General features: G+C 39.5%; 1 protein-coding gene across 2 annotated transcripts in view; it reads left to right on the top strand.

The window, feature by feature from the left end:
* The window catches only part of TTC39B (tetratricopeptide repeat domain 39B), a 148,832-nt gene that overhangs the window by 17,093 nt on the left and 106,195 nt on the right, over nucleotides 1-25,544 (top strand). For both annotated transcript variants that reach the window (XR_008959866.1, XM_057313444.1), the window contains exon 2: nucleotides 17,607-17,641. Coding sequence is in view for 1 of the 2 variants with exons in the window: in XM_057313444.1 (XP_057169427.1) it covers nucleotides 17,607-17,641 (35 nt within the window). In the remaining variant the exon portion in view is untranslated. The remainder of the gene's footprint in view (nucleotides 1-17,606; nucleotides 17,642-25,544) is intronic.

Raw genomic sequence — 25,544 nt, 5'->3', positions numbered from 1 at the left:
GCAGGGAGTAAACAGCTAAGAATTGGTAATGAAACAGTTTCAGGTGGCAGCAAATCAAGCAGATATTTAGTATTCTTATTGTAATAAGGTCCGTTTTGTAATGTACCTTGGTGTGTAAGTCAGTGGCTACATACCGCAGTTTTCATTAGGAGAATCAGAAAAAGAACTGAATATTATTGCTAAAGTTTAGATGTACCTTAACCGTGTAAGATTCCTAGGCAAAACAGAATTCTCATAATAAGCAAGTTCTAAGTATTAGAATATGTTCGGAGGGGATAAAAAGTGGGAAGTTTAAAAGTTGCCTAGGCCAAATGTGGGACAGTTTGAGTGCAAAAATAATTAAGGACAGTGATGTGTACAGGCCATTTTAAATAATAGGACTCCGTGAGCCCATATCAATGATAACTAACTAGATACATAAATGGGGGATATGGGAGGGCTTTCACTTTCAGTAAAAGGAGGGAGTGCTGGAGTTGGAAGATCAGTCTTTAGCCATCAGAGTGAAGAGTGAGTAAGGCAGCTATCACTAGGTGCTGATCTAGGGCAAATTTTGATGAGGAGAATATTTACATGGTCTTTTTTTTTTTTTTAAGATTTATTTGAGAGAGAGAACGAGCACAAACATGAGTTGGGAGGGGGGAGGGACAGAGGGAGAGAATCTTAAGCAGTCTCCTTCCCTGAGCATGGAGCCCAGTATAGAGCTCAATCTCATTATCCTGAGTTCATGACCCGAGCTGAAAACCCAGAGTTGGATGCTCAACTAATTGAGCCACCCAGGCTCCCCTATTTACACGGTCTTACACTGTCTCACCACAAACGCCTTCTTAATGGCAAGACAAAACAGTAACTGTGCAGTGGAGAAATCAGACAGCACCTTGGCCAGGTGATCACAATTAGTATCAACAGTGATGGCAGATGAACATCTGTGCCTCCAGATAGAAATGACCTGACAAGGACACAGCATCCCTTCTGTAGTAGCCTAGCCTGGATCTAATCATGGGGAAACATCAGAGAAACTTTATCTTTTTGTTTTTATTTTTTAAAAAGATTTTATTTATTCATTTTACAGAGGGGGGGGGGAGTGCACAAGCAGGGGCAGAGGCAGAGGGAGAAGCAGACTCCCCTGCTGAGCAGGGAGCCCGATGTGAGGCTCAATCCCAGGACCCTGGGATCATGACCTGAGCCGAAGGCAGACGCTTCACGGACTGAGCGCCCCAGGTGCCTCTCAGAGAAACTTTAAATAAGGAAGGTGGAAAGTTCTATTTCAAAAGAAAAAAAAAGGAGAGGAGTGCTGTACTCCAAAAGTAGCAATGTCATAAAAGACAAAGACTGTGAGAATATTCCGGATTAAAGGGGGTGAAGGAGACATGACTCCTAGATAGACCCTGTACAGTAGGAGAAAAGTGCCAGAAAGGAGAATTGTTGGGTCAATTGACAAAACTGGAATATGGGCCGTAGTTTCCGGTAGTTAAATTTATTGTAGTGGATAACTGTATGGTGGTTACAAAAGAGATTATTCTTATTTTTAGGAAATATACCCTAAAGTATTTATAAGCAAGGGGCCACAATAAATGTAATTTACTCTCAAATGGGTCAGAAAAAAGAGTAGCTAAGTAGCTAGGTAGAAAAGAAGGAGAAGGGAGGGGAGAGGAGAGAGGAGAGTAGATTATAAAGCAAACAGGGCAAAGTGTAAATAATAGAGGAATCTGAAATAATGGCACACAGGTGTTCTTTTTATTATTCATATTCTGGTAACTTCTGTAACTTTAAAATTATTTCTGAATAGAGTTTAAAAAAAAGTTAACTAGTTACTAAAAGTGCTGTTTACTTACCCTGGACATGGAGGCAACTGGGTTATGAAACAGATTCAGCTGAAATGTCATGTTACTTTATTTTGCAGGAGTTTTTTTTCTAGGTATGTTGAATCTGCTTGTCTTGAAGTAATACTTTACCCTTTCTTTATATTGTACTAATTGTTCATTCTTTTTTACATTATACAAATAATACATAAAACCATTCTTGTTACAGAAGATCTAAATGATGCGGAAGTCAAAACGTGGTCTTTCCTTTACCATTCCCTCCCTTCTTAGAAGAAATCAGCATTAAGAGTTTTTATAAATATATACTATACAGCTTTCCTAGGATTAGGCTTTTCATTTAATATATCTTAGAAATATTTCTACTCTTTGCTTTTTTCTTTATAAAATTACTGAAGGGGATTGGGTAATGTAACTGTATTGTTACTTATTTACTATTTCTGTGTAGAAGATCATTTAGGTAGTTTCTAATTTTTTTCACAATATAGTATGTTCCATAATAGATGGACCCTTGTGCGTGTGTATAAATATTATAATAGCAGAGAATCCTAGAAGTAGTAATGCTGTGTCAGTGTATATATATTTAATTTTTTAAAATAGATACTGTAAGGCTGACTTCTAAATAGATTGTAGCAAAGGTATATGTTCACTTTCCAGCATCTCTGCCAAGTGTGGATATTATCAGTCTTATACATTTACGTCAATCATATGACAAAATAATACGATTTTTTAGGTGCTTTTTTTTTTTTTTTTTTTAAGTAGACTACACACCCAGCATGGAGTCCGACATGGGGCTTGACCTCAGGACCCTGACCTCAAGACCTGAGCTGAGATGAAGAGTCAGACAATTGACTGAGCCATCCAAATGCCCCTTTTTAGGTGCATATTTGCAGGTTTATTGGCTATTGGCTTTCTTCTTCAGTGAACTATATTTTCACACCCTTTATTGAGTTTTTGGTTGTTTGTCTCTTTCTTATTGCCCTGTAAGAGTTCTTTATTTATTATGGATAGTAATTTTTTTGTCTGGTAAAGATGTCTTAAATATTTTCTCCTAGCTGTATGCTTGTCTGGGAAGTTTAAAAATTTCATGTAGCCAAATCTTTCATTCTTTTTTTTTATGGTTCCTGGGTTTTTGTCTTAGAAAGATTGTTCCTATTTCAAGATTATTAAAAAAATATTCTCTATACATTATCTCGTGTGTGTGCGCATGCGTATGTATACTTAATCTATATCAAAATTTGTGTATGGGCTTAATTTTATTTTTGTCCCAACAGAAAACCAATTAACTTGGCATCATTTATTAAATAATTTATTCTTCTTTCTCCAATTGAAAAATGTAACTGAATTATAAAATAAATTCCTATAGGTATAGGAATTTGTGTTTGTATTCCTTATTATGTTCTATTGATATATATATAATTATATCTATATCTATGTATATCTATATCTATATCTATATCTATATCTATATCTATATCTATATCTATATCTATATCTATATCTATCTATATCTATATCCCTGTGCCAATTCCACAGCTTTAATTTGGCCAGGAAAATCCTGTTTTCCTTTCAGATAACTTTAGAACTACTTATAAGGTTTCTTGGCATGATGGATAGGAGCTCAGGCTATGGAGTCAGGCCTGTGTATAAACCATTTATTAGCTCTGGGATGCTAATTACATTTCTTTTAGAGCAATGCTATCTGATTTATATGAGACAATATCTTAAAAAGAAAGCATAATACTTGGTGTATAAACATGCTAAATATTTTATATATTCTCATAGTGACAGAGATTCGATGTGTTCAATGACAGTGTTATAGCTTATTAATCAGAATAGCCCAGGGCTGCCTGGGTGGCTTAGTTGGTTAAGTGTCCACCTTGGGCTCCGGTCGTGATCTCAGGGTCTTGGAATCGAGCCCTGCATCGGGCTCCCTGCTCAGCGGGGAGTCTGCTTCTCCCTCTCCCTCTGTCTCTAGCTTGCTGTCTCTCAAATAAATAAATAAAATCTTAAAAAAAAAGAATAGCTTTTACATTGACTAAGTAACTAGTGTGTACATATACATACATATGAACAAAATTTCTATCTACAGTGATGCTTGAGGTGTGACCAAATGTATTTGTTCATTCCTAGATCCACTCATTTGTTTTTCTATTCTTTCAAGTAGTAGTTTTGGTGCAGCTGCCATGTGTAGGCATTGTGCATGGTTGGTGCTGTGGATATGCCTCATGGAACTTGTGGCTGTGGCCCAGAGGGAGCTCAGACACAAAACAAAAGACCCACGTACCTATGTTTGCAAGTGAGACACATGGTGTGAGGAGAATTGGTATCTCCATAGCTCTGGTTCACTTTGATGAGGTTCAGTTTGACGATTTTGTCAAATGGCACAGTTTGTTGAATTTACCAAATTTGTTTGTCAGAAGCAGTTTTAAAGGTTTTCTTTTTTAAAGATTTATTCATTTATTAATTTGAGAGAGAGAGTGCACGAGAGAAGAGAGCACGAGGTGGGGGGAAGAGGCAGAGAGAGAAGCCGACTCTTGGTGAGCAGGGAATCCACGGGGAGGGGCTCGGTGGGGGGCTCTGTCCCAGGAACCAGGCATCAGGACCTGAGCTGAAGGCGGATGCTTAATTGATTGAGCCACGCAGGGGCCCCCATTTTAAAGGTTTTTGTTTTTTTTTTTAAGATTTTATGTTTTTGAGAGAGAGAGAGAGTGTGCGTGTGCACATGAGCGGGGGGAGGGGCAGAGGGCGAAGGAGACTCCCTGCTGAGCAGGGAGCCCAATGTGGGACTTGATCCCACAACCCTGAGATCACGACCTGAGCTGAAGGCAGACGCTGAACTGACTGAGCCACCCAGGTGCCCAGTTTTAAAAGTTTTAATGACAGTGAATAAAGTCATAGATTCTGAAGTTGAACTTTGGGTGGATTCAAATCCCAGTTCTGTCACTTAGTTGCTTTGTGACCTTGGGCAAGTTATTTAACCTCTCTGTGTTCAGTTTCATCATTTGTAATGTGGGGATAATACTAAGTCACTTCAGAGGGTTGTTAAGAAGAACAAATGAGTTAATACATGTAAAAGCATTTAGAACAGTGCCTGGCAGGTAAGGAGTATTGCAGAACTGATACCATTATTATGATACCCTTCTTATGATATCTGTATCTGAATTTTTAACACTTCCTATGGGACATTTCTTATATTAGCTTTTTTCCATTTTAAAAACCAACTTTATGGAGGTATAATTTGCATGTAGTAAAATGCATCCATATTAAGTGTACAGGTTAAATTTCATAATTGTGTATACCCATTTAATCACCACTGTAATTGAGATCTTGAACATTTGCATCAGTCCCAAATGCATCTGCTCCCTGGTACCCCTTTGCAGTTATTTCAAATTCTTTTCGAATGCATTAGTTTTACCAGATTTTTAGTTTTTGTCTTTTATATGTTTAGACTTTTAAATTCTTAAAAAATCTTTTTGTTGTATAACATATTCAAGATACTAATTATATGATCTACTATACTAATTCCTCTGGCATCCTCTCCTTTCTGCTAGTTTTGAGTAAGTTTCCATATTTAATTGCTTCTTTTTTTTAAAGATTTTATTTATTTATTTGAGAGAGAGAGTGCATGAGAAAGAGAGAGAGAACATGAGCAGGAAGGAGGGGGAGAGAGGGAGGGAGAAGCGGACTCTCCGCTGAGCAGGGAGCCTGATGTGGGACTTGATCCCAGGACCCTGGGATCATGACCTGAGCCAAAGGCAGATGCTTAACTGACTGAGCTACCCAGGCACCCATGAAAGGAAATTTAGTCTTGAGAGAAATGAATAAGTTGGAGTCTTAGCCTTTTCTCCCTTAGAATGCCCCAAAAGCAAGATCACAGTTTTCAGCATCTCTGCTTTGCTAGTACCTATAATTTTCATGAGGGTAGATACCCTGGGAGGCAAAGTACTGTCTGAGTGGTCCAATATTTAGACACATAACTTTTCTCTGCAGTATTAACAACAAAAGTAATAATTTAATGAGAGGTGACATTATTGAGTACTTATAGACCAGATACCAAGCTAACCTTACATACATCTTATCTAATTCTTCAGCCCCACAAGTTTTGTATTGTTGCTGTTCCCATTTTACAATGATGGATATGAATCTTAGAGACTTTAAGTAACCTCCACAAGACCACACATAGTTAATAAATGAAGGAGATGATGGTGGGACTCTATAGTGCATGTTCTTAGCATTATTTCCCTCTTGAATTTAAAGCTTGAAGGCTGTGGGTTTTTAGTAAATAGTCCCTGTATTTTATAGATTTTTCATACCTATTTCTTACTCTATCCTCAAAACATCCAATGGGATAGGCAAGGAAATTTGATGTTTTATCCATTTGTGTAAGTGTAAGCAAACTTTTTTGGTAAAAGGCCAGATAGTAAGTATTTTCAGCTTTGTAGATCATTTGGTCTCACTTGCGACCACTAAACTCTGTAGTTGTAAAAGGAAAGCAGCCATAGACAATATGTAAATGATTGAGTGTGATAGTGTTCCAATAAAACTTTATTTACAAAATTGGCAGCAGGCTAGATTTGGTGCATGGGTTTGCTGTGGTGGACTGATCTATTTGGGGATACCAGGACATATCAGCCAGAGGGAGGCAGAACCAGGATTCTTAGTGCCAAGTGTTGTGCCCTATCCACTCAACTGTCCGAGCTGTAGCACACAGTACTACTCACCAGTGCCTTTAGAAGTGCAAGTCCCAAAATAGTACGGTAATAACCAAAGTTTTATACTCAGTATTTGTTCTACGTGGTTTTCACTGTGTCATTTAATCCATGGATAACCCAGTGAGATGGGAAACTGAGGCACAGAGGACAGTAGCTTACCCAAGGTCACAGAGCTAGTAAGTGGTGAAACTGGGATTGGAACCCACATGAGCTCAAGTCTTCCTTCCTTATCTCTCTTGAATTTTGGGTTTTCTCAGTTTGAGGTGTCCTTTGAAGCTGTACTGTTCAGGAACTGCCTCTTCTGAGCACTCATGTTAAATGACAAGAATCTGTGGTCTATTTTTAAGGCATTTGCTTCGGAGCAGAGCTACCAAAGGGAATGCAAACTCTGCATTTTTCTGTAATGGCCTGAAAATTTGAGGATCCATCCAGCAAGATGATGCAAGAGGTTTCATTTTCCTCATCCTTAGGCTGCACTGGAGACTTTCAGCTGTAGGAACTCTTTCTTTCTCTTTCTTTTCTTTTCCTTTCTTTTCTTTTCTTTTCTTTTCTTTTCTTTCTTTTCTTTCTTTCGAAGATTTTATTTGTTTATTTGACAGAGAAAGAGAGCACAAGTAGGGGAAGCAGCAGGCAGAAGGAGAGGGAGAAGCAGGCTCCCGGCTGAGCAGGGAGCCGGATGCAGGGCTCGATCCCAGGACCTTTGGATCATGACCTGAGCTGAAGGCAGTTGCTTAATGACTGAGCCACCCAGGCGCCCCTGTAGGAACGCTTTAATGATAACATAAAAAAATTGTTCATTAGTGTCTGCTGTGCTAACACAGCGTTAGCTGCATTGAATACATTAAGCCTAACAACAGTGCTATCAGTTAAGTGGTATTAAAACAGTTGCACAGATGGAGAAACTGAGGCTCAGCTATGGGATATTGGATATGTTAATTAAATCTCTGGGTCTTGGTTTCTAATTTGGACATAATAATAGTCTTAACATAGGGTCATTATGAATATTAAATGAGTTAATACCTGTTAAGGATTGGCACTTAGTGGTGTTACCTGTTACTATTATTATGAGAACATAGTGGTAGTAGTAATAGTAGAGGTGAAAAGCTCACTTTTTATGATTTTCTGTGAATTAGAAATAAGCATCCAAGAGTCCAGTATAGTGTCTGGATGTTGTTAAATGGACTTTATAATTTATTCAAAGGAAGAAGCTATAAGCTGTGTTTCTTTTAATTTTAAAATACCTCAATTACTGATGTTTCCAAAATTAAAGAGTTTAAAGTGTTAAAACTCAGCCTCTTGGTTCAGTTTGTTGCTGTTTGTTTTGTGTAAAATTTTTCCCTTGCAAAAATGGCATGTCCTAGATATTATTCTGTTTACAGTAGATTAAGTGGGGTTGGTACCAGAGGACTGGAGTGCTTGACATGATAAGTGGTTGGCAAAGTTCATTTTATGACCGTAAAAGTAGTAGCTGAGGACTGTGTGCAGGTGAGTAAAATAATTTAGTCATTTATGTTAAACAAATTCAGTAATACACAATTGTAAAAAACATTTTGCTTACGTACTCTTTTTTTTTTAAGAGTTTACTTATTTATTTTAGAGAGAGAGCACGCATGCACGTGCACACCAGTGAGTGAGGGGGAGGGGCAGAGGGAGAGGGAGAGTGAGACTCTCTAGCAGACTCCCTGCTGAGTGCAGAGCCTGACGTGGGGCTTGATCTCACCACCCTGAGATCATGACCTGAGCTGAATCAAGAGTCATATGCTCATCTGATTGAGCCACGCAGGCACCCCTGCATGTGTACTTTTAAACCCCTGCATATGTACTTTTAATTACGCACCAGACGTCACTGTGCACGTAGTACATTTGTTATGTACCCATTCCTCTACGAGATTATATCCAAAGCCATGTTTACTCTATTATATAATGGCAATTTACAGTATTTGTTCAATGTTAATTTTGACTAAACACAATTTTCCTTTTAAATGCTCACCTTAGAGCTTAACCCCTGCCATAGCTGCAACTCAGCTTCATATTTATAATGAAATGCAGAAAGGAAAAGCCTTTGCCCCCTTCGTAAAGTTAACTGTTCTTTTTTTTTTTTTTTGGTACCACGTTCATCTGTGTGTTAGAAACTATAAAGCAATGCTGTCCAATTCAGTTGTTGTTTGTGAGAGTGACATCTGGTGGTTTCTTTTTAATTCTCATGGTTTCTCTGTGCTTGACTAGTTCTCGGAAATTCAGAGAACCATTGTGTGAACTGCTTTGCTTGATACTTAACGCACTAAGTAGCTTTTTTTTTTTTTTTTTAAAGATTTTATTTATTTATTTGACAGGGAGAAAGAGAGAGCACAAGCAGGGGGAGAGGCAGGCAGAGGGAAAGGGAGAAGCAGCCTCCCTGCTCAGCTAGGGAGCCTGACATGGGGCCCGATCCTAGGACCCCTGAGCCGAAGGCAGACACTTAACTGAGCCACCCAGGTGACCCCACATTAAGTAGCTTTTGTGGATCAACTTAGTAACCACTGATTTGGCTCAAACTTCGAGAAGCCCAGCATTCCTTTTAGATGCAGTCCCTCTGAATACCCGCCTTCCTTGAGGGATTTTACTTTAGCATTTATAGTGGACAAACAGCTGCCTTGGGGGGGGGGTGGATTTCTGTTTAATTCAGAGCATTTAGGATTTTGAGTGAGGGATATCTGTGTCATCCTCTCTGCTTTACTCATGAGAAGGCTTGAATCCTGAGAGGTTGGGTGTATTGGCCGAAGTCACATTGTTGGCCAAGGTCACTTTGCTCCCCAGTGAGCTGAGGTCCTGGGCTCTGTGCCCATAAGCTATGTTTATCATGCTGGGTAACGCACCGAATAGGAAGGGTCTAGGCATTAAAGGATATGAGGTGAAGGCATTTTAAGATGGGAGAAGTAAAGGAAGTTAACATTTTTGAGCACCTATTTGCTATAAATATTCCCACATTCAGTTTTTTGTCTCTCTTCCAAAAGAGAGTGCAGAATCTTTGGTGTGAAAGAGTTATCAAGGAAATCCAGTGAGGAGTCCCAGGTCTGTCTCTGAGTCCACTGATTCATCCCATATCGGAGCATTTAGTATCCTATGGCATTGTATTTACTGATTCTGTTTCGAGTCTGACCTGTTGACATGCATTATCTTGCCGGCATCCTGCAACAATCCCGGGAGGTGGTTGGAATCCCCATTCTACCAGTGGGAAAGTGGAGGATTGTAGGGGCGAGAACCCTCCAGAGTCAGGGGTAGAGCTGAGACTCTGACTCCGGCAGGTCTAAATATAACGTCCAGGCCTAAACCACTGTCATGCTTGAGTGAATCACTGAATAAAACCTCACTCACCAACATGTAATGGTTGCTTAGTAAAAATGTGCTCAATTTATTTTTGTTTTCAAAGTAATCCCTTCCTATTGAACTGTTATTCTATATCCCCAATTTTCACTATCAGATCTGTGATTTTTGGTAAATGTGAAACTTAAAACAGAACTTGTGGGGTAATATTAGAGTACTTTTCTGGCTTGAGAGGAACTAAAGAACTATATTAATGCTGTGCTTGGAGAGTGTGTGAAATTATTTTCAATCTCGAGTGATGAGTGTTTAAAAACTTCTAAGGCACAATTTTTTTTCTTCTGGCAGCTGACTTACTGTTTGTATTATTAAAAGTTTGAAAGAACTCTTATTTTTAAAAAAAGTTTATTTATTTAAGTAATCTACACCCAGCTTGGGGCTCAGACTCATGACCCTGAGATCAAGAGTTGCATGCTCTTCCAACTAAGCCAGCCAAGTGCCCCTAAAAAACTCTATTTTTGAATAATATTTGAAAACCTCCAGTTTTTTACTTTGTGTATCCCCCCAAATCAGGTTTTACAAACCTTCTGGGAAGGTTCAGAAGATGCACTCTGTCATTTTTTTTTTCTTTTTTTTCTGGTATATTTGAGAATTTGTTCATAGTCTGATCTTTTTAAACCTTGGGAAGGTCACATTTTGTTCACTTCAAAGGCCAAGTGGGAACTCGGATTGTGAGTGTGTCTAGTATATGGGCTCCAATTGCTTTCCTTCCCTTTGGTTAAGAGCCCTGTGGGTCAGTTAAGTTTTCACAGAGAACTTGCTTTGATGTTAATCCTCTAATAGGAGTGTGAGTGGTGTTCACACCCACCCTTCCCACCCAGTAATGGGGATGCTGAAGCTGGGCTCTATGTTTGGCCTCAGTGTGTTTCAGGGCCTTGCGGCTCCCTCATACAATATAAATTTAAAAAAGTGTAGCATGGCATCTAAGACAAGCTGGTGGTAACCCTCTGGATCTAGTTGGGGAGTTTAAATGCTCCAGAAGGCCATGGGCTCCTTTTTGAGCTTGACAAAGAGATTACAGAGAAATGGATGGCAGGTGTGAGCAGAATGAACAATTATTCCTAAGAGGTAAGCTCAGGGTGCATATATTTTTTAAAAAGTTCTTTGCCTAGTCTTTCTTCTAAAAGTCACTTCACGGACACACAATCAAGATATCTTTTAAATGAATTAACCCTGATTTAGAAAAATCAATACTTTGTTGACGTTGTAGTGGGTAATGATGTCACTTAAGTTTATGTATTTCTCATATGATTCCTTTAACTAGCAGTGTGCCTCTTCTTCTTCTGTGTGAAAAGATTTAATATCTAATATCTGAAAAATTCTCCTGGTATGTCACTGTGATAATGATAAACAATAACAACTGATATCAGTCTGGTTTCCCTTTTGAACATCTTTTTTTAAATTAAATTAAACTGAATTTTATTTTAATTCCATTACAGTTAACATACAGTGTTATATTAGGTGTACAATATAGTGGTTCAACAACTATTTTGAGCATCTTGGTTCACCAGGGGTGAAGGTCATGCAGAGGAATGTTTGCAGTTCTTATGACCCCAACACCCATGGCTATTAATCCCCGTCCTAGTCCCAGGGGAGCTTTGGACATCTCTTCATGTGCCATGTTCTGGGAATGGTCCGGATGTGCCCCAGAGCCAGGGGTAGAATCTGTGACTTGTCAGAGTTCTTGGCAGCGCTAGCGTTCTTTGAGTCCATGGTACCAAATACACAGCTTCATTGGTCAATAGAATGGAATGTGGGTGAAAGCTTCAGTAAGGAGTGTCTGGTGCTATGGGGTGGGGGTGGGGGTCTCTCACTGAGGAGGAAGGTGTCTACAGAGCCCCACCAAACCTTGTCATCCTAAAGAACAACAGTTCAATGAGAACATGGTAGCATCAGCTCACAGACCTGGGAAGTCATCCAGATGAGACAGGGGAAAATGGAGGCAGAGGCAGAGGAGGAGGAGGAAGAGGACGAGGTAAGGGACAAAAGAAGAGGCCTAGAGAAATGATTCAGCCTTTTGGATTTGTGGTACCTAGCTTTAAGTTTCATCACGTTTCTTCCTACTTTTTCTCGGAGTAGCATTTGCCACAAAGTCCTTTTCATATTGGAAAATGAAGTAAAATTCAGATGTAGAGGCTTGAAAAGTTGTAAATCCATTGGGTCTCTTTGGAAGTTAATACAGAGTTTATTTATTTATTCATTCATTCATTCATTCATTCATTCATGAGAGAGCGTGCTTGTGCATGTGTGTGTGGGGGGAGTGGCAGAGGGAGAGGGAGAGAGAGAATCCCAAGCAGAGTCCACGCTCAGTGAGGAGCTGAGGTGGGGCTCAGTCTCATGACCCTGAGATCATGACCTGAGCTGCAATCAAGAGTTGGACGCTTAACCGACTGAGCCATCCATGTGCCTCAATACAGAATATTTAATTACTACTGGTAATAGCGTATTTGTCGTCTTTATTCTTTGCCGGGCCCCAGTAGGGATTAATGGAATGTAAACCTTTTCATCACCGGTATCTTCATTATTTAAGATTCTCAAATAGACATTTGTTAAGAACTTGCTGTCACTTAAAAGCACTTGCATGCATTTGTGCCACTCAGAATATGATGAATGTAACAAATTAAGATGAAATTGCTTAAAAAGCCTTAGTAGTTGTTGCAGCACCCCCATCCTCTTTCCTCACTCAGTGTCTGTCCCCATGACTAGGGTCCTCCATCCGTCTGGGGGAAGGGGGAGGTTTCAGGCTCCCCATCCAGCAGGAGCAGGCCCTGGAGTGCCAACGCATCCAGAAGGTCCTCCAGGGAATCTTTCACATACAGGGTTGGCCCATTTGCTAAATTGCAAAATAAAACCGCTCAGGGTAAGGACCTTTCCTCTTGAGACAAGGGTACTCAGCCAGCCAGTCAGCAATGATTTTTTTCTAAGTCTCTGAAGTGCAAAGTACTATGCTGGGTTATAAAGTAGATTCAGAAAGAGTACAATGGCTCTTGACTCCAGCCAGGGAGTGGAGATAGGCTCTGGAAAAAGTCAGGTACCATTTTGAGGCAATGCATGATTAGGAGCCAGGTGTGGCTTAAATAAGCATCTGTTACACTATGCCCCAAAATAGTCACTCCTCAGGGTCAGCTCAGTGTGGGAATGGGGGAGGCAAATGCAGCGGCCTTCCGGGAAGAAACTAAACACAGGGGCTTTCCTGGAGCATGTCATATCTATCAGCAGCATGATCTTTCCTCTCTTACTGTCATTCAGCTGGAAGGACTCTGGATGCTTCTCTGACTGTATGTGTTTCAACTGGTGTCCACATGGTGAGTCTGCCCAGCATGTGGTGATCACTGGGGAGATACAAACCAGCAGTGGAAAAGCACTGGGAAGGTGGTGGTGAGTGGAGAAGCAGAGAGACCGTAGATAGAGAAATCTAGGTGTGTTCCCTGGAGAATATATGGAGGTATATGTAGTGCTGGGTGGGAGGCTGTTGACTAGCAGTCAGCCGCGGATCTAATGCCAGGCCTAGGGGTCTTGATGGCAATCCACAGAGGAAGGGAGCTCCTGAGGCAGCAGCGGGAGAGGGATAGAATTTGAGCTGGCTGTCGAAACCTAGAAAAACAGAAGAAAAAGGAAGCCATTGGCTCCAGGGTATATGCTGTGGGAGGTCTGAGGAGAGGTCTCTGACTTCTGGTGTTTCTTCCCTCTGCGGAATCCACATCAATTTTCCCACAGATCTGGGAAATCATATTTGCAGGTACTTAGGGAGAGAGTGTGTTGTCACTGTTAATGTATAATTTCCACAAAATACAAATATAATTCCCATAAAGATATAAAATGAATGTGTCAGTTTTATTTCACCCATTAGTGGAGGAAACCAGTGAGATGGTAAACTGATTCAAAGAGTATTTGAGGAACTGGGTATTTATAGGCTTAAAAAACAATGGTAGATTAAGATTGCTAGGTCATTTGTAAAGCTGGGTAACGTCCTACAGGTTAATAAAACTATAGTCTTTAAGGTTTTCCTGCCATTCAGAAATTTAGAAGTTAATATGTAACCTCACAGTGTCTGCGTTCTAATCAGATAGTAAATAATCAAGTCAAACACAAGGATATTCTCCTAGAGAATGCGATAATCGCTGGGAGGAATTGTTCAACACTGCTGCTGTATGACCTTGAGAAGATATGCTGTCCCCTCCTCTCCCACCCTCTCACCACTCCTACCCAACTGCCTGAGTTCCAAGTTGTGAATAATTTTGGCATTAGAAAAATAACTGGGAGTTAAAGATATGAGATTGAATCCCAGTTCCTTCACTTACCAGCGGGGTAATATGGGTCAGGTAATCATCTATGTTTTACCTGGATTTACTTGCTGTGAATTGGGAGGAACAACTGAGGTAACTTTTGTAAAATGCCTGGCACATGATAGGCACTCAGTCAATCTTAGTTCTCTTTACCTTTCCTTTAAAAAAAAGAAAAAGAAAAAAATATAAAAATATTTTATTTATTTATTTATTTATTTATTTAAGAGAGAGCATGTGAGCAGGGGGAGGGGGCAGAGAAGAGGGAGTGGGGAAGAAGCTCAAGCAGACTCCTCAATGAATGAGAGCCAGGGGCAGGCTCGACTCTATGACGTTGAGATCACGACCTGAGCCAAAGCCAAGAGCCAGAAGCTCAACCAACTGAGCCACCTAGGTGCCCCACCTTTCCTCTTTTTAAATGAAAAAAATTTCACCTTTTGTCTGGCCTTCATGGATGAAATTCTCTCTCTTCTTTTTTTTCTCCCTCTCTTTCTCATCTCTAGTTTATTAGAATAATATCCTAGAACTCTGGTGGATTTTCAATAGTCCTTTTTTTTTTTTTTTTTTTTTTTAGATTTTACTTGTTTGAGACAGGGAGAGAGAGAAAGAGAGCATACGAAGGGGGAGGTTAACAGAGTGAGAGGGAGAAGCAGACTCCCTGCTGTGCAGAGAAGCTCAATGACAGGCATGATCCCAGGACCCTGAGATCATGACCTGAGCTGAAGGCAGACGCTTAACCGATTGAGCCACCCAGGTGCCCCGCCTTGTCTCCTTTTAAATTAAGAGGTGGCTTCCCTAGTTACCCCTCTTGAAGGGCACTCAGTAAATATTTCAGTGTCTCCAGTGTGCTCTAATTTCAGGTTGAGGTTTGTAAGGAGAGGAGAGATGCTCAGTAGCCTTCCAGGCTTGTGATCTTTACATTCTCCCTTAATTGGTAAACGTCAGCCCAGGTAGGGTTAATGGTGGCGCTGGAGGGACTGTGAGCTGATGTCTGGTATAGGAAGCAGATCATCACAGGCAGAATGGGGTTCCTGGAGAGCAGATTTATCCCCTTCTCCATAGCCTCTTACATGATAACTTGTGTGCTGGTGTGTAAGACATTGATTGTGTTGTGATTCAAAATGACAAAATCTGTGATACCAAGAGCCTCAACAGACTTTTGATTTGGAGAAAGGAGTCTATTTGTAATTGGGATTTTTTAAAAAAGATTTATTTATTTATTTATTTATTTGAGAGTGAAAGAGAGAAAGAGAGAGAGAATGTGTGTGTGTGGGTGGGGGGCAGAGGCAGAGAGAGAGAGTCTTAAGCTGAACATGGAGCCCAACACTTGATCTCACCACCCTGAGACCACGACCTGAGCCGAAATCAAGAGTCAGACACTTAACTGACTGTGCTACCCAAATGCCCCTAATTGGTCTTTTTTTTTTTTTTTTTAAGATTTTATTTATTTATTTGAGAGATACAGAGAGAGCATGAGCAGAGAGAGAAGCAGACTCCCTGCTGAGCAGGGAGCCCAACGCGGGGCTCGATCCCAGGACCCTGAGATCATGACCTGAGCCGAAGGCGGATGTTTAACTGACTGAGCCATCCAGGTGTCCCCCACTAACTGGTCATTTCTATTATAGGCCAGAGAAGTATCTTTTTAATCTTGGCTTAGGTTCTTTTGCTTCAGGACTAGCTCATTTGTCTTCTACTAGTTGGTTTATTAACTTCTGCTTTTGCTGCAGGAGAGTGCGATTCAAATTGAGTTGCCCTTGACTCTACCTCCCTCCCAATACAGTAGCTTAATGGGTCAGAGATCCCAAAGTCTGAACTTCTGCCACTACTTAACAATGTTGTGTCTTCTTAGTGTTTATACATTTTTTTCCCTTTCCTGCCTAAATGTAGAGCTCAGTGTAGTCTAAACATTGTTTAGTATCAATTGTCACACAAGGGAAAAGTTCTATAACCCTTCTTCCTCATTTCTGCATCATAGCTGTAAATGAGGTGATGTAATCAGTGCCTTGACAGCCTGAGCTCAGTTTACTCATTCATTAGGCTACATGTATTTACTGAGCAACTGCTGTGCCAAGCCCTGGTGATAACTAAGATACATGCTCTGATAGAGACAGACTGTAATCAAGTAAGTAAACAAGATGAGTACAGATTTTGGTAAATTTTATGAATGAAATAAATCAGATGTTGAGAAACTATAAGCTGCTATCCTTAGTAATTTTAATTGAGATTATTAGAGACATTCTCTTTCTGAGCTGGAAATAGAAGGATGAGAATGAGTCAGCCACAGGAAGAGTTGAGCGAAGAGCATTCTAGGAAGGAGAGAATGATGAGGAGAGGTGTGGGATGAGTTTGGCTTGTTCGAGGAGAAAGACAGACATGCACATGAAATGGGGTGAGCCAGGGTGCAGGTGGGTGGAGAGGTGGTCGGAGGGTGGTAGAGCCATCTAGGGCTCTGTAGAACATGGGGAGAAGTTGAGTTTATTGTAAGTGCAATGGAAAACTCATAAAGAGTTCTAGGACAGTGAAATGGCACGAGCTTATGAAAGGGAGAGAAAGAAAAGAATACTGCTGTTGTGTGAAGACTCGGATGGAGGGTGTCAAGCCTAGGAGCGGGGAGACCAGTGAGGTCCTTGTGCTTGGGTATGGTGGTGGTGGTGCAGATGTAGGGAGAAAGATGCTTTGAAGATTGGACTAGGTTATGGTGGGTCCCCAATGTCTGAATGAGAAGCGTGCATTTGACTTTTTGCAGCTATGAGGGAGCTTTGTGTGTATGTAAGTTTGTGAGTGGATGTGTATTTGTGAGAGTGTGTGTATGACTGAGTCTGAGTGTGTGTTAGTGTGTATCAGTGTGAGAGGTGTGTTTGTGTATTTGTAAGTGCATATGAGTGTGTGTGTGCATGTACACACTTGCGTTTTTCTCCTGTTGTAGCTTTTGAACGGGCAGGGCAGTGCCACGAAGGAAAGGGCTAACTTTTGTGGTATAGATTAACTGGGGGAAAGTGGGTGTCAGGAAGATTTGCCAGGAGGTTAGTGGAGCTGGATGTGAAATGAAGGCCCAGAGGTGCTAATAACATGGCCATGGAGCAAGAGAAGTCTAAATTGGACAAATCCAGTTGTTGTTTTATTCTGTATCTGGATGAATGAGACTGAGGAGTGAAAAATCATTCCATTAAAACAATCACACTCTTCAAATTAGCCCAGTGTGGTTGCTAGTTTTATCAGTCTTAGTTATTTAAAAAAAATTAAACGTCACTAAAATTCATTTGCTTGATTTCTCTGGAAAACAGCCTGTTAGTAAAAGTTGAGTGAATCAACTGCATTCCACCCAGACTGTCCCCTAACACTTGCTCCTGCACTTACGTACATACTCATTTTCTCTACATTTGGAGTTCTTAATTCTTGAGAAACTCATTGTGTGTTTTGTTCCCCTCTAGGACATCTTTGAAGATGCAGTGGAAACCATCTCTATGTAAGTAGTAACATAATAAAAAATATAGAGTAAAGAAAAATTGATGGTTCTCTTATATAAAATGTGTAAATATTTCTTTCTTTTTGAGAGTTGTGACTACTGCCAGAAAGAAATCACTTTTCTGTAATTCAGGAGTTTAGGATGTGATAATGCTTAAGAAAGAATTGTTCTAAAGTTACCACCAAATACATTTTTGAGTATTATTTCTTGTAACCTTAATTCAACTAAAACAAAAGAAGAAATGTTTTCCAACAAATTTAATTTTATTTGTTTATACCCAACCCTATTACATCTTGTTCATGTGTTTTTACATGAGTAACCTCATATTGTGGAATTTTGCTTTTGGTGTGCATTTAATTTTATTACAAGCATTTCCTGTAAGTTTGCATAGTTCTTGTACTGATTTTACATGATATCCTATCAGATCAAGTGAAACATCACAATTATCCATTTCTCCTTTGTTAGACATTTAGGTTGTTAACCAGTTTAAAAACTTAGAACTAAGTAACGAATATTTTCATGTATATAGCTTGTCATATTTTTGAATTATCTCCAAAGATTAACTTGACACATGTAGGATTACTGGATTAAAAGGGATGGAGATTTTTATTGCTTTTTATACAATATAGTAAAAAAATTTATTTATTTATTTATTTTAGAGAGAGACAGCATGATTGGGAGGGGCAGAGGGAGAGGGAGAGAGAATCCAAAGCAGACCCTGAGCTGAGTGCAGAGCCCGACAGGGGGTTCAGTCCCAGGACCCTGAGATCATGACCTGAGCTGAAACCAAGAGTTAGTGGCTTAACCAACTGCGTCACCCAGGCGCCCCCAGTATATTTCAAATTGCCTTTCTGAATTGGTCAGCTTGGGCCACCATAACAAAGTACCACAGACTGGGTGGCTTAAACAATAGAAATGTATTTTCTCATAGATCCAGAGGCTAGAAGTCTGAGATCAGAGTGCCAGTATAGTTAGGTTCTGGTGAGAGCACTCTTCCTGGCTTGTAGATGGCTGCCTTCTCTTAGGTCTTCACACAACAGACAGACAGACAGACAGAGGCCTCCTCTTACAAAGGCATTAATCCCATCATGGGTGTCCCACTCTCAGGATCTCATCTAAGCCCAAAGGCTTCCAAACACCATCACAGTGGAGGTTAGGCCTTCAATATGTGAATTCTGGGGGGCACAATTCAGTCTGTAGCATTTTCATGTAGTTTATGTGGTTACTAATACTGTGGAAGTGAAGTGGTTTAAAATGTAGTGTCCCACGGCGCCTGGGTGGCTGAGTCTATTGAGTGTCTGACTTTTAGTTTTGGCTCAGGTCATGATCTCAGGGTTGTGAGATCGAGCCTCACATTGGGCTTCATGCTCAGCAAGGAGACTGCTTGAGATTCTCTCTCTCTCTTGCCCTCTGACCCTTCCCCTGCTCATGCTTGCTTTCTCTCTCAAATAAATAAACACATCATAAGAAAAAAATAAAATTTAGCGTCACCCCTGGGTGCTATTTGAAACTCTTTTGCTACTCAAATAATAAATAATTGCTTAGTTTTTAAAATTTTTCTTTATTATCATTGTTTACCACATTGTAGTTCCTTTTATATAAGTTCTAGTCTTCTTTTACATGCTTAACTTTTTCTCACCATCTCTCTCACATACTTATGAACTTTAAAACAGAGACGTAATTTGGGGCGCCTGGGTGGCACAGCGGTTAAGCGTCTGCCTTCGGCTCAAGGCGTGATCCCGGCGTTATGGGATCGAGCCCCACATCAGGCTCCTCCGCTATGAGCCTGCTTCTTCCTCTCCCACTCCCCCTACTTGTGTTCCCTCTCTCGCTGGCTGTCTCTATCTCTGTCGAATAAATAAATAAAATCTTAAAAAAAAAAAACAGAGACGCAATTTAATCTTTTGGTATATTTGCTTCAGATATTTTCCCTAATTGCTATTTTTTCTATATATTAGTTATACATTTTTATGTTGTCCAAAAGTTTTAAAGTTTATATTGTTGAATGTTTGTTTATGTGAAAAAGAAAAAGTTAATTGTGATTAGGACTAAAAAGAAGCTCTTTATTTTGGAACAGTTTTAGATTTATAAAATTATTGTGACGATAGTACAGAGAGTATTCGGAAATGGACTTGAATTAGTCGTAAATGGATATTGCAAATTCTAGGGCAACCACCAAAAAAGGGGGAAAATATAACTGATATGTAAGAAAGAGAAAATGAAATCATATAAAATACTCAATTAAAATCACAGAAGGCAGAAAAAGAGTAGAAGACCAAAATAGGAACAAAGAACAAGGGCAAGAAATAGAAAACAGTAATAAATATGTTAGATACTAATCCAACCATATTAGTAATCACTTTGAGTATCAGTGGTCTACGTGTACCAATTAAAAGACAGAGATTGTCAGCATGGGTCAAAAAACATGACCCAACTACATCTTGTCTATAAGGAACTCACTTTAAATATAAAGACACATATAGATTAAAAGTAAATGGATGGAGAAAAATATACCATGCTAACTCTAATGAAAAGAAAGCAGAAATAGCTATATTAATTTCAGACAGAATAGACTTCAAAGTAAGGAAAGTTATCAGAGATAAAGAAGGGCATTACATAATGATAGAAGGATCAATTCTCCAGGAAGACATGATGGTTCTTAATGTGTATGTCTAACAACAGAGCATCAGAGCACATGAGGCAAAAACTAATAGATGACTCTGTTATCACAGTTGATGACTTCAGCGCCCTCCTCAGAAATGGACAGACCCAGTTGGCAGAAAATCAGTAAGGGCACAGTTGAACTAAAAATGAAAACTAACCAAACAAAAACCCCTGAACTTGAAGCAACTGGATTTAATTTAGATCCCTATCTCATGCCAACCCTAAAATTGCTAGCCTACTATTCCAACATCATTTGCTGTTTGTGAAAGAGAGAACATTTATGTACGATGCTTCCTTTATCAAATAATAAATTCATTAAAATAATGGTGCTCTGTTTCTGGGCTTTCTGTTGTGTTCCTTTCATCTGTGTGTCTGTGTCTGCATAAAAATTACTCTTTGTTCAACTGTTTTAAGTGTTTCAATGTTAGTATGACTGGTTCTTAAAAGAACAGTGTCCCAACAATGACCCCTGTGGTGATGATGCTTTTGAACACTACCTCACTCCCGAAGTATCTAGAATTTTATTTTCCATTCATTGCCTCTTTCAGCCTCTCTTCAGCTGTATATATCTGCCAGCATTTACTTTCATCTTTTAATTTTTACTTCCCTATCCCGCTCAGGTTAGCAAACCCAAAAGTTTACCCATTCTAGAATTTATCTTGCTCTTTTAGATTTCTGGTGTGCATTATTTCTTGTGTCCCTTAAGACAGTCTCTTAAACAGTTTTGTGTTTCCTTTTCAATGTTGCCAAAATGTCCTTGGTACATGTTCTTGTAGGTAGCAACACGTTATAGTAATATATCACCAGCTACATTATGATAGTACATCACCTAAGAGAGAACCTCACCTTCTTGAAATAGAATCTAAAGCCAGAATGGGTGGCCAAAATAGATATCAGAATTCATGCTCTAAGACTCTTGCCCTTTACCTGTAGTAGTGGCCTCCATCCGGAGTCTGTTTACAATTAATTTTGACCTGATTCTAATAAACTTTGCTTTTTGGCATTATTTTGCTGGAGTTCTGGAAGGTATGGTGAGGGGGTAGCTTTAGCGGTCAGTTTGTTGATGGTGACAAAAAAAGACAGTGAAAGAAGAAAGAAAATGCAACTTACAGTCATGGCACTCCAAAGCACAGCCTCAGGGTTTTACTTTGCTTAGGTGGATACAACTAGATGTACCTTTCTGGAGAGACCAGCCCTCGGATTTGACAGGCTAACTTGTGCTTCAGTCCCAGTGTGGCTGGGACGCATGGATTAATTTCTCTGTGTCTCAGTTTCTTCCTCCTTGCATAGATTTATGGGAAGATAAAATGAAATTTAATTTAAATGTGATAATGGGAGTAAAGCACATAGTAGGTGCTCAGTGAATACTGGTACCTTCCTATTCCCCCCCCCAACCCTGATTGCTGTTCAGTCTCCAGTGAGAAAATCATGTTCATAATTCTGTCTCTGAGACATTGGAAGAAGGTTAAATTATATCTAATATATTCCATTTAAGAAGGTGGAGACTTGTGTCACGTATATTAAGGAAATTTTAGAATGACCAGAAATGTTTTAAAATGACATTTTGAAAGTTAGTAGGATACACTTCATTCATAGGGAAACCTCACTTGGGTGGTTCCTTTTATTTCCTCAACACAGAATGTGATGTTTCTGTACTTAAGTCTCCTGTGTTACTGACCCTTTTTGAGATTCAAAATATTGCAGAAGTAATCCATTATTCAATCTCTTTCCTTTAACAAATTGTTTTCCCTTGTGATTACAAATACATGTTAATTGTCAACAATTCTTCAGTTATTTTTTGTGTGAACTTTGGTTTGTTCTTATTTCAGTTTGTCAATATTTTTCTCGTTTCCTCTTACATTTGTGATGCCATGCCATTCCTTTCATGACCCATTAGCTGCTAAGCTCGGTAGAGCCCTTTTTCCTCATGCTGATTGATCCACGCATTTTGGTTTTATGTTTCTAGTGCCAGTAGTGATGCTTCAACTTCCCTGTAGCAAGATATGATCCCCATGCCAACCCGATGATTAATTTATTCCTGTGAATATTTTGCCTGAATTTCTATTGAAAAAGATGCAAGCTAACAGATGAGAGAGGCCTTAAATTGTTTCCGCAAAAGAAGACTATTTCCTATTCTCTTTTTCTGCTTAATGGGTTTACCACTGCAGACATAGATTTTCCTACTTCTCAATCTTTGTGGTAACTACTGTGTTATTTTAACTGATTATTTTGAGAAGTTGCTAGGTTTGCAAACTGCTAGATCATACAAACATCTCCACCATTTAGAACTGAAGGGAAAAGAAGAGATTTTTCTTAAGTGGTTAGTGGCACATTGAGCGGGTCCTTTTTAAAAATTAAAATTGTGAACTTTCTGGCCTGCTCGGCATAAGGAGGTGACCTCTTAGGGAGGGACTTTAAATTAGACCCATGTTATGATCTATAGAAATTTGCCAGAGGATTAGTGGTGCTTTAGTGTCTTGCTTCCTGATTTAACAATTCACTGCTGGCATGTACTTCTTGATTCTCTGATGCCCAGTATCCTCCTTTGCTTAACTTCCATCTCTGACAGTAGAGTGGTGGGTATAAAAGGAATCTGTTTATAAGTTGAGTGTGATATGACACACAAAGAATAAATAAAATTTTAGGGTTCCAAAAGAGAGCTAGGAGATAGGAGCCTGGCACTGGCTTTGGGTTTTGAGAGATACCAGAATTACCTGACACCCCAAATGAAGAGGGGTCACCAAGGATCCCTGGCCTCTGTTGAGTAGATAGCATCCATTAACCACTTGGAATTATTGTGACTTGGTAGTGGTTGTTGTTGTTGTTGTTTTTTAAAGATTTTATTTGAGAGAGCGAGAGCATGAGAGGAGCAGAGGGACAGAACCTTCAAGCAGACCCCTCACTGAGTGTGGAGCCAGACACGGGGCTGGATAGTAGGATCCATGAGATCATGACCTGAGCCGAAACCCAGAGCCGGATGCTCAACCCACTGTGCCACCTAGGCTCCCCCATGACTTAGTAGTGTTTTTGATTAATCTCTTTCTCATAAAAACCACAGGGGGCAATGGACCCAAACTCTAATTAACTAGAGGGCCCTGGTTGAGTACTAGTTGATTAAGATTTACTTTTTTATTCAAAGAGTGTTACAACAGATGCAGGTTTAGTATGTCCTCAGCAGTGATCTCTTGCATTCCATAGCGTCTTATTAAGTTGTTGAATTTATCCTTACCTAGAAATGTGGATGTGTTGAATCAAGTCCTGAGGCAGTGTGAATGCAGTGGGGATGAATGTGTTTATGTGCAAGAACTACTGTGAATTTATCCTTACCTCTAGAAATTGAAATAGACATTTTTAACCAAGTGATAAGAAGCTTACGACGGAAATAAAAATATTTTGTAGCATAGCATTTCTTAGGGACTTTTCCCTTTTTTCTTCTTTACACCTTATCTTTTGAACTATAAATCGTAGATTACAATGACATAAAGCTTTTAAGGCCATTTTGTTTTTCTTACTAGGTTAGGTCAACTAATTATGATCAACTAGTTTGCTCTGTTTTAAGGTTATTTAGGGTGAAAGTCAGTAAATGCTAGTTGGAAAACATCTAGTTAATGGTTTTCTTCATAGTGGTGAAATTAAAATAGTAACTCCAGGCAGATTTGGATTTACTTTCATTTTTCTCTGATTTTGTTTGGCCTAATTCTCCCCTCTTAGGCAATACAATTATTGCCCAAATCTGGAGAGGAACTCCTCCCCTCAGCCCATCTGCCTTTTCTCAACCAGGTTGACAATTATTTTATTAGATCAAAGACAGGATTTAAATTTTTAATTTTTTTTTTTTTTTTGAGCGAGAGAGGGCATGCAAGCACCGGAGGTAGAGGTGGAGGGCGAGGGAGAGAGAGACTCTTAAGCAGGGTATATGCTCAGTGTAAAGCCCACCGAGGGCTCCATCTGAGATCATCATCTGGGCTGAAATCAAGAGTCGGATGCTTAACTGACTGAGTCACCCTGGCGCCCCTCAGTGGCATTTATATCATTACCTTACATACCGCTGAGGAAAAAAAACACAAGAATTTTGTAGGAGAACTTGTATAAGGGAAAGAGAAATAAAACTATCACGCAGGAGGACATGGTAAGGGAACTCGTGTATTTCAATCTTGGTACTAGGTTGGGAGGGAAAAGAAATACCTCTCATGAGATTCTCTGCCATGATCATTTCTTTTGAAACAGCCCTATTTCCATGCCAACTTACATCCCATAAAATTCCCATTTTAAGTGTACAGTTCAATTAAGTGTAGCATATTTACAGAATTCATAGCCATCACTATAATCTATTGTTAAAGCACTTTGTATAACCTGAGATAGACACTTTGTGCCCCTTTACTGTCACTCTCCACTCCTGTCCCCACCCCTAGGCAATCACTGATCTAATTTCTGTTTCTAGATTTGTCTCTATAGACGTTTCATATAAATAGAATCACATAGTATGTGTTCTTTTGTGTTTGGCTTCTGAAATTCATTCATGTTGTACCATGTATCAGTATTTCATTCTTTTTTATGGCTGAATAATATTCAAATGTATGGATCCACCACATTTTGTTTATCCATTCACAAGTTGATGGAAGTTCAGATTTTCTCCAGTTTTTGGCTACTGTAAATAATGCTATGGGGAATAATTGTGTACAAGTCCTCTGTGGACATACATTTGCAATTCTCTGGCATACATACCTAGGAATGGAATTGATGGGTCCTATGTTTACCTTTTTAACGCTCTTAAGAATTTGAATAACAAGCTGGTTTGCAGTCTGAATTTTAGTTATCAGTGTGGCCCAAACAACTTGAAGGAGGTAATTTAATTTTAAGGTTGGTGGAGCCCTCAGGTAATTGGCAGAAGCCAATGTGGATCCTCTCCTTAAGAAGTTGATCTAGGCCAAAGTTGCTGTCAATTTTAAGATGCATCCTTGTTTCAGGGATATTACATGATGAAGAATCATGTGTCAGAGTTAATATAGTAAATGGAAATAAAGTTCCCTAAAAAAGCCCAGACTGAGTGGTATTGCTAGTGTCTTTCACCTGTATTGTCACTACTTGAATTGCTCTTCTTTGCATTTTCTTTTGTACTTTTAGGTGTCCTTTAATGGCCTGTTACTGTATTGGAAACTTCCAACATGAGAGTTCTTTATATGAGGCTATTGGGGGACAGAGTGTATTTGTACATTTTGAGTTAAGGCACATATATTCT

Source organism: Ursus arctos, unplaced genomic scaffold, assembly GCF_023065955.2.
Source record: "Ursus arctos isolate Adak ecotype North America unplaced genomic scaffold, UrsArc2.0 scaffold_18, whole genome shotgun sequence".
NCBI lineage: Eukaryota > Metazoa > Chordata > Mammalia > Carnivora > Ursidae > Ursus > Ursus arctos.
This window is presented reverse-complemented; position numbering and strand designations above follow the sequence as displayed.